At 47.7% G+C, this 10,181-nt stretch overlaps 1 protein-coding gene across 1 annotated transcript; it reads left to right on the forward strand.

Moving 5' to 3' along the window:
- Positions 1–8,716: 8,716 nt before the first annotated feature.
- Positions 8,717–9,589, forward strand: LOC137825155 (uncharacterized). Its single transcript, XM_068630829.1, has one exon. It carries the CDS (start codon positions 8,717–8,719, stop codon positions 9,587–9,589), a length of 873 nt encoding a protein of 290 aa, XP_068486930.1.
- The last annotated feature ends 592 nt before the right edge of the window (positions 9,590–10,181 follow it).

The raw sequence follows: 10,181 nt of genomic DNA on the forward strand, positions 1-10,181 counted from the left end.
CCGATTTGATGGTTATCACGGCCCCTTCCATCGACGGCAGCTTCAACTTCATATGCCTTGTCGATGGTATTGCGCCCAGTCTATTGAGCGTCGGCCTCCCCAACAGGACATTGTACGCAGAAGGGGCATTCACCACCAGGTACTTTATCCTTTCCGTGCGGGCTGCCGTTCCGTCGGTGAACGTTGTCCTCAGCTCGATGTATCCCCGCACTTCTACCTGGTCCCCTGCAAAACCGTAGAGACAACCAGTATACGGTCTCAACTGATCAGGGGACAACTGTAGCTTGTTGAATGTTGGCCAGAACATGACATCCGCCGAGCTTCCTTGATCTACGAGTACTCTATGCACTCGTCTTCCTGCTGTGATGAGAGAAATGACCACAGGGTCGTTGTCGTGCGGGACAACGTCTCGTAGGTCAGCCTTCCTGAAGACAATGTCCACCTCAGGGTAATGACTCTCATTCGCTGCATCTACCGTCATCACAGATCGAGTGTATCTCCTTCTTTGTGAAGCTGTGCATCCCCCACCAGAGAAGCCTCCAGCGATCGTCTGCACTTCCCCATGCACAGGGACTTCATGCTGTTGCTCTCCAGTTTGGGATCCTGACGCGCGATCACCCTGTGGCTCACGCAGGTAATCTGCTAGAAAACCAGACTTCACCAACTCTGCCAGTTGGTGTCCCAGCGCCAAACAAGAATGAAGTGTATGTCCAAAGGCCTGATGAAACTCACACCATTCATTCTTCTTCCTTCCGAGTACCTTATCTGTCTTCTCTGGTACTCGTAGTCTTGCTGCTACGGCAGGAAGGGCGATGAGATCCGCCAACCCCACCATGAAGTTGTATCTTGGGGGCGCGCTATTCTCCCTTGCACGCCCCTTACTCTGGTCTTTGCCTGGTGCATAGGGACGAGGTTTTTCCCGCACCTTCTTCCCTTCTTTGGCCTCATGCACCCTCGCTTGCTGTGGTTTTCCTTGCCCTCCACGCGGTCTGGGTGGTGCAGCACTTCCCCTCTTCTCAGAAACTTCTGTTTCTGCCACTATGTGCGCCACCGCACGCCGTCGGATCTCTGCAAAAGTGCTGGGATGGCTCCTGATGAGAGACTCACTGAAAGGGCCAGGCAGCACTCCCTTCTTAAACGCGTGCACAAGCATATCTTCATCTTTGCTGGGTAGTCTAACCACTTGTGCTCCAAAACGGTTGAGGTAGTCTTTCAGCGACTCCCCCTGGTATTGGCGCACGTCGAACAGGTCGTAGGACACCACTGCAGGTGCCTTGTTGACGATGTATTGCTCGATGAAGAGCTTCGAGAACTGAGAGAACGACGTGATATGCCCTTCTGGTAAACTCACGAACCACTCCATGGCGATTCCGCTCAGGGTGCTCATGAACATCTTGCAGTATACAGCGTCTGAGCCCCCAGACAACATCATCTGGGTGTGGAATGCCGTCAGATGCGCCTCCGGGTCTTCTACCCCTTTGAACGACGCTTTTACCCCCACCAGGTTGGAAGGCACCATGGTTCCCATAATCTCGGGGGAGAATGGCATGGGAAATGCCCTTGGAGGTGAAGGCTGCCTAGACACCCTTTCGTCAACGACGTGCTCCCTCTGCGCCTGCAGCGTTCTTCTCAACTCTTCGTTGACACGATTCAGTTCGTCGTTCCTGCTTTGCGACGCAGCCAACTCCGTCTGCATCCTTTCTTGTTCGACTTTCGACGCTGCAGCGTTATCCTGCAGCGTGCGCACCATTTCCAGGACCTGCGCCATTGTCACAGCTCCTTCGTCAGCGGATGGCGCAGGTGATGGTTGTCTGTTTCTAGGCATCTTCTCTATCAGAGAAACTGATAAAACTCTGGTGAGCTTTAAAACTGTGGTATATGTGGGACAACGATTCACTCGGGCCCCACGGTGGGCGCCAAATGATCCTGCCGGCAACTTGAACGTGGGTGAATCGCTTCGTAACACTTTCTGCCCTGTCTTCGCGACTGCGTCTCCTGAAGAATCACCTTCTGAACTCTCTCTCTCTCAGATGTCTTCAAAGTGTGACCTGCAAAATACACAGACGGCGCCTCTAGCGGCCGTTTGCACTCCGACGATCAAGTTAGTTCAACAGAACCACCAGAAACTGGAAACTTAGTAAAAAATGTGTGTGTGAGAAAAAACTTGCACTCTGTTTTTCCTATCCCCCCTTCACTCTCACTCTGATTCTGCCTTTTATCTCTCTTTCCCTGCTTCTGGGCATAACAGAATTCTGTTATGCTTTTCTGGCATGTGTCAGACCCCTGTCATGCTTTTCAGAGAAAGCGTACCTTCAGAATCAGCAACGGACAGCGTGAGAGTCTGCGCATGTCTGTGCTTGGCTGCGCCTGTCTGTACCTTTAGCGGTACGGAGTGCTCTTTTGTCTGGACCGCACCCCTCTCAGATGATGACACGTGGAGGCCTGCAACTCACATCTAACCATACACGTGTCACCTACTGGAAGGGCTCTAGCGCCTCTCTTTGTCTGCCTAAGTTACGCCCTTGCGGAGTAACTTAGGATGCTTCTCTTATCTGGGTAAATTACATACTCTTAGGAGAACGTCGGGTGTGGCTGGTCTAGGCGCACTCACCAAACGTTACTCTCTGCGTAGGCGACTTACCCTTCAGGATGACACGCACATAATGGGTTGAGGGAATCACCAATCACCGACTGGCTTACTAGTTCCCTCAGGCCACTCTCGTGCATGATTCCTTGAGGTGTGCCCATGCGAGGTCCATGCGTAACGCTCTTGCTGGGAACCTTAGTCCCAGTTTAACTGCGTGTAACACGAGACCCCGATGACAATACACCCGATGACTGATCAGTGTTTATTCGCTACTCGCGCTCTGCCTCCAGGCGCGCGTCTGGGAACTGGTCTGCCGGTGGTCCCTTGGCTACTGACCACCGATCACTATTCTGGGTGATCTATCCCCCGACCTCTCTGCCGCCTGATCTGTCAGTGGTAACTTGGTTACTGACCACCGATCACCTCTCTTGGCGATCGTCTCCCTACCTCTCTGCCACCTGGTCCACGTGTCACCCTGCGAGCGGTCCACGTGGTTCTCTGATGCTGACGTCATCGACTACCGATGACCGATCGGATCAGGAATGAAAAACAGAATTATGAACTAGCAAAGACATAATGGAAAATGATGTATAGGAACTTGTATAGGTCTATAATACAAGCATGAACTCAATCTAAAACAGAAAATGCACAAAGGATCAAGTATCAAACTTAGAAAATTATATGACACCAAAGAAAGAAACAACAAAATCAATAAAAGTACTACAAGAAGTGATGACAATTATGGAAAAACAAGACTAAGACAAAACTTGTATGGATTCAAAAAGGAAAATACTCAAACATATGATAGGCAAAAGAATTAAAACAGCAAGCAAACTCAAATAAGCCTAAAAAACAGAACCGTAAATTGCAAGAAATTAAAGAGCTCTTGAAATTAAAGTGCAACACAACTCAAAATTTAAACAAGAACACACCTAAACTCATGATACCACATGATGTGATTCCAGTAGCACAATTAGAATGATTCTTGACATTCTTAGGAATCATCTTGAGTTGGATATGAGATAGGCACTTTATCATAGAATTGGATCAAGGTTCTATGAACAAGAACTCACCAAAACTAGTACCAAAACCCAAACTCATATGGAAGTTCCACATATTGTCAAATTGAACCGATTGAAATGGAAGTAAAAGCAATTGCACCGAACAAAATGGCATAAAACTGAAAAGTACCGAACATAAAAGCTAGAAAATGAAGAAGAAACAAGAATGAATCGACAGAAATATAAAACCGAAACAAAAACAGCAAGAACACCAAAGAAACCGAACAGAATTTCAAAGGAAACAAGCTATGGAATGAACATAAAAAGAGAAGGAAGGAAGGAGAAGAGAAAGCTCATGAAGATGGAGGAATGGTTGGATGATCACGCCACTAGGAGGATGGAGACTCCAAGATAAGTGTGCAAGCCGCCACTTGAGGTAACCATTGAACCATCAAGATAAGACTAGTGAGGAAGGCACAAAGCTCTCCAATTGCTCTCACAAAAATTGAGTATAGTTTCTCTAAATAAAATTCAAATCTGAAATGTACAAGAGCAGCACCTTAATTTATAGCCTAGAGGTGCTGAAATGCAAGGCAAACTAAATTCAAAATTCCCCCCAAAAGCTAATGAAAGTGGCGCCAACTATGGTCATGAAGAAGGTGTGACCTTCTCTCTCACTTTGGCACCTCCCTAGTTACTCCTACACCTATCTACTAACGCACCCCCCTAAGACTCCTAACTAAAGACCTAAAGATGCTTTAACAAAAGAGGTTTCTAATGTTTCCCTCTTAAGCACCTTTCTAAACAATATTCTTTATTATTTAAAACTTGGCCTAGCCCCTCATGGGATGGACTTGGGCTCTTTGGGCTTTCGCCTTCTTGGGCTTGGGCTTGGGCTTTGGGCTTGGGCCTCATCTTTATGTTATGTCTTCTTTTAATTTTTGAGAAGACTAGAAGGAAGAACTTTAGATGTGAAGGCAAATGACCTCTTCCTTCATCAATAAAAGCCTCCTTTACTTGATTCTCATCACAACTCGTTGGCCTAAGAGCGCGTTTTGGCCCCGATGGTGCCACCCCCCGATACCCACGGGTAGGGAAGACCGGGGAGGGGGAGGCACGATAAGAGGCCACGGTACGGGCGAGGAGGCCTCGGGCCCCGGTACCTCAGAAGAGTAATAAAGAGAAGAGAAATGTGGCTTCAAGGCCATATTCCCAGTACCAGTAGGGAGTAACCTGACTCGTGAAGTACCCACGCCACCTCTGGAGAATCCCTGGGACAGATACGACCCGGGAGAGGGCCACGCCCAGGGATAATCCATGTGCATGGTACGAGGGGAAGGCTGACACACTCCAAGGGCGAGTGACTAGAGGCCGAGGCGCATGAGTTGGCACCCAGGTAGTCACAATTTGCGCCGGATGCACTTTGAGGAAGGAAGACTTACACACTGGGATTTCCCTAAGTTGGGATACAGCGTCGTAAGGCCTTCCACGTGGAGTTGCACTTAAGTCAGAAAGGCCACGTGGCAGTAAGCACTGAAACCCAAGGTATATAACCTTTTCTGAAAGCTTAGTGAGGTACGTTTTTTACACATGCTCTAATCATTTGCACGCTTACACACTGTACACATGAGTGATTTGAGTTGGAGAGAGAAGTTAGTTACAAGACAGTTACGCGCCTTCAGAACATCACAGTTACGGTGTTCTGATACGGAGGTGCTTTGTGTTTTCTGCTTACTGACTTGATCGTCAGAGTGCAAACGGTCGCAAGGGCGCCCTTTTTTCTCTCTGTTTCAGGTACTCACGGTGGTGTAGGGTGAAAATCTGGAACCAAGACGAAGGTGTCCTTGATACGCGAGTCACAGTTACGCACGAAGCACGTTCACGTTCTGGTCAACCGGCAGGAACAATTAATATTATTAATATTATTATTAATATTAATAATAATAATAATAATATAAATTATATTCATATTATTAATTTTAATATTGTTAATATTGTTAATAATAATAAGTATAATAAAAATCATAATAATACTAAAGAATTTGTTTGGGGTAGTGGTTAAATTTTCTTTGGTCATTGAAGGAACTTGAATTCTAATCGCATTCACTGCAAATTTTATTTTATGGTGCCAAAAGTTACATACGAATATAATCCGTATGTAATGTTGTTTTTACATACGGGTTTTGATCCGTATGTAATAATCAGTATATAATTCGCGTTTTTCTTGTAGTGTTGGAGTGCATAAATCTTAACAAAATGGCCGTCAGGTTCCAACTCATGTACCAGCATTAGGGGTCCAATCTTTCCATTGTAGGCGTACAAGCCTTTATGTATCATGCATGCAACTCATTCCCCAAAACTCGAGTGCTATTAGACTTAGGCGTTATAGAGAATGTTTTACTTGTGCTAGACCCGAATATACTAAACACAACCTTAGGCCCATTAACACCTTTCGCTGACCTAACCAGACCTTATACGTGTTAAGTATATGAACGAAAGTCAATATACACATACCTGAAGCCTACTAATGTGGCCCATCGATTCGACCCAACGACCGAGCTGGCCTGTTTGACATAGGCACCAATGTCCGATCACCGAGTGTTGAGCTCAGTGCTCTGGTCTAGTACAGTAAATACCAATCAAACTTATAAAATTTTGATGAACATGTAGGTCAACTCTTGATCAAGTCCGACTTTGCCAATCCTATTTGATGGTGTTAAACAAAACAACAACATCATGGTCATAACTTGTTCTGGCTCAAAGAATGTCTCTGCATTTTTGGAGTTTATCTTTTCCTATGAACTAGCTCAAATAATTTTATGATCCCCCGTTCTTTATCGATTTTTTCATTTATAGATATTTTCTTCCTCAATCCGAAAATTCCCTTGTTTTTCTCATTTAACTGATAAGGTAGTGGATAAAAATTGTTTTTCCTCTTTTATCATTTGTACCTGTGAGGACTGTGAGAGACCCATACAGTACTTACGCTTGTTGGTGAATGACGGATGTGTTGGTGACCTTCCTGCAATCTCCTTCTCCTAATGTTCGCAAACGGTCGGCAAGGGGTACCTGCGATTGCACTCTGATGCTCAAGTCATTGGTCTTGTCTCATGTGTGTTATCACTATAAGAAATTATCCATTTACATACCGATTATTACATACGGATTTGTATCCATATTTAAAATGAACGTTACATACGAATATTTACATACGGATCTTATTCGGTATGTAAATAGACATTACTTACAGTTTTTTCCATATGTAAACCAATGGTAATATTACATGTACCGTCCCGTCCCCGGGCGTTGACCAAAGTCAAAGTCAAAGTCAACATATGGTGAGACCCCTCAAGGGGGCCCAAGGGGAGAAAGTCAACAGGTTGACCGCTTAAGGCGTCGCCATGATGAGGCGTCGCCAGGAAGCGGCGTCGCCAGGATGAGGCGTTACCAAGATGAGGCGTCGCCAAGATGAGGCGTCGCCAGGCTAAGACATCGACGGTGTCACCCCCCGATACCCATGGGTAGGAAAGACCATGGAGGGGCCGACCCCGCGAGAGGCCTCAGTGCCTCAAAACAGTAATAAAGAGAAGAGAAAGGTGGCTTCAAGGCCATAGTTCTAGTACTAGTTGGGAGTAACCTGACTCGTGAAGTACCCACGCCACCGTTGGGAGACCCCTGGGACAGATACAACCCATGATAGGGCCATGCCCAGGGAAGAACCACGTGCATGGTACGAGAGAAAGGTAGATACACTCCCAAGGCGAGTGACTAGAGGTTGGGGCGCATGAGTTAGCACCCAGAAAGTCACCCCCTGCGCCAGATGCACTCCAAGAAGGAGGACTTGCACGATGGATTATCCCTAAGTTGGGTTACAACGCTGTAAGGCCCTCCACGAAGAGTAACGATCAAGTCAGAAGAATACGTGGCAGTAAGCACCGAAACATCAATGTTTTCCTGAAAGTTCGCTAAGGTACGCATTAATTTAGTTTACGTTTCAAACGCTTTAAAGCACTTTAAATGCTTTAAACTTTTTAAACGCATTGAACGTTTTTATACGCTTTAAATGAGCTTTAAGATGCTTTAAATGCTTTAGACGTTTAAAAGGGTCTTTAGACGTTTGAGACGGGGATCGCAAGTGGGAGTTTTACACACACAAACCCTAGTTGTTTTGCTCGCGCACCCACTGTACGCACAGGCAATTAGGGAAAAAAGCATTAGTTACTCAGTTATTTGAACACCTTCAGAGCACCCATTCACGGTGTTCCGATACGGAGGTGTGTCCCTTTGATGTTTCTCGCTAGCTGACTTGATCGTCGGAGTGCAAACGGCCGCGAGGGCGGCCCTTTGTCCACTTCTTTTCAGGTACTCACAGACGGCGCAGAACGAAGGTTCCCTAGCTTGCGAGGATAAGCCATTCACAAAGACGTCCCTGGTCAACCGGCGGGAACATTTGGCGCCCACCGTGGGGCCGATTTAAAACATTAGTCCCATCACAAAGTTCTTCAGTTCCAGTTTTCAAGATACTTTCTTCAAGATTTCTCCAAGATCCACCGTTCGTCGCGAACTTTGAGCAGTTGTACCAAGTGCTCTGGGTTCAGTTTATTTGTGTTTATTGAAGTCAAGTTCCCAACGTCCCTTGGAGTTGCACGACAGCTAGAAGAAGTTCCAGAAACCACAGATGATGAGATCCACGAGGCAAGGTACGACGAGCGCTGAGAGTGAAGAGATGACCATGCAGCAGCTCATGGGTATGATGCAGGGATTGCAAGAAGCAATGACAACGTCAAAGGCTGAACAAGATCGCATGCAGGAGGATCTCGCGACGTCTCAGGCGAGGAATGAGGAGCTCTATCGCATGAATGAGGAGTTGCGCCGCGGGTGGCGCAACCACACAGGACAACGCGACGTAGATGAGCCCGAGCCTTTCACCAGGGAGTTTTCTGCACCGTTCTCGTAGCAGATCTTGGAGACAGTGATCCCCAACACATTCACTGGGCCCAAGGTGACGTTCACAAGGATGGAGGACCCTGAGGCACATCTCACTACGTTCCACACGCAGATGATGCTGGTTAGCGGCTCCGACGCCGTAAGGTGCTAGCTCTTCATGAGCACCTTGACTGGGATGACCATGGACTGGTTCATCAGCCTCCTCGAGGGTCATATCACGTCTTTCGCTCAGCTTTCGCAGCTATTCAAAGAGCAGTATCTAGCCAACAGGGCTCCACCACCAGTTTCATACGACCTGTTCGACGTGAAGCAATATCAAGGCGAGACCTTGAAGGAATACATAAACCGCTTTGGGGCGCAAGTGGTGAACGTTGGCACCACAGAAGAGTCCGTGATCGTGTACGCATTCAGAAAGGGGGTGTGCCCTGGGCCTTTCTGCGAGTCAATCATCTGCAACCGCCCCAAAACTTTTGCTGAGATAAGGCGTCGCGCGGTGGAACACATTGTCTCTGAGGGTGAAGTGTACGAGAAATGCACAAGTGTTGCACCCGCACGCCCAAGAGCGCAGACGCGCGCACAACTCGCTAGGGTCCACGAGGCCGTGACGGGAAGGAAGAGCCAGGAGAGGAGACGCCCCTACGAGGCGAGGAGACCCCAACCCAGGGGTCGAGCAGAGGGAAACAGGCCAGCAAGGGAAGGAAATAGACCGCTGAGGCACAATTTTGTGGTGGAGCTAAAAGACCTCATTGTTGTGCCCAACATAGCTGACAGGTTGAGGCCGCCGATGAAGTCCAACAAGGTGCTGGGACCTCACAAAGAGTCGTGGTGCGAGTTCCACGAGGCGTTCGGGCACCATATCAACAACTACTTGGCGTTGGGCTATCAGTTGGATGAGCTTGTGAAGAATGGTTTCCTGAAAGATTATCTTGCTGGGTCTGCTACGACCACAGCCCTAGCGGTGCCAGAGGGGGATCAGGCGCATGAAATGCCGATCCATCGAGAAGTGCACACCATTTCTGGTGGCTTTTCTAGAGAAGGGCCCACTGCCTCTTAGCATAAGAGGTATGTGAGGTCAGTGAATTCAGTCACTGAGGGGGATTCAGATGATCAGTGGGAGTCAGACCTTGTGTTCACCAGGGCTGACCTACGAGATGTTGTCCCACATGACAATGACCCTGTGGTCATTTCAGTTGTCACAGCTGGGAGGAAGGTGCATAGGGTTCTCGTCGACCAGGGGAGTTCTGCAGATGTCATGTTTTGGTCGATGTTCAATAAGTTACAATTGTCCCCTGACCTGCTGAGGCCCTACACCGGGTGTTTGTATGGGTTCGGGGAAAATGAAGTTGAGGTACGGGGCTACCTAGAGCTAAGGACGACGTTTACAGATGGAACGACGTCACGTGTCGAGAGCATTCGGTACTTAGTTGTAAACGCCAATTCGGCCTACAACATCTTGTTGGGCAGACCGGCGTTGAATAGGCTAAGGGCAGTGTCCTCCACTCGCCACATGAAGATGAAGTTGCCAGATCTAAGTGGCAAGGTGATCGTGATCAAATCTGATCAAGAGGAGGCCTGGAAATACTATGAGAATAGCTTGAAGACAAAGAGAGGCGTGTTCATGGTACTTGAGCAGACGCCCGTTTCGG

Source organism: Phaseolus vulgaris, chromosome 8 (genome assembly GCF_000499845.2).
Source record: "Phaseolus vulgaris cultivar G19833 chromosome 8, P. vulgaris v2.0, whole genome shotgun sequence".
In the NCBI taxonomy this organism is placed as follows: domain Eukaryota; kingdom Viridiplantae; phylum Streptophyta; class Magnoliopsida; order Fabales; family Fabaceae; genus Phaseolus; species Phaseolus vulgaris.

What these genes read in the sequence shown, in the direction of transcription:
- LOC137825155 (XM_068630829.1), top strand. Translation starts at nt 8,717, where the DNA reads ATGGACTGGTTCATCAGCCTCCTCGAGGGTCATATCACGTCTTTCGCT.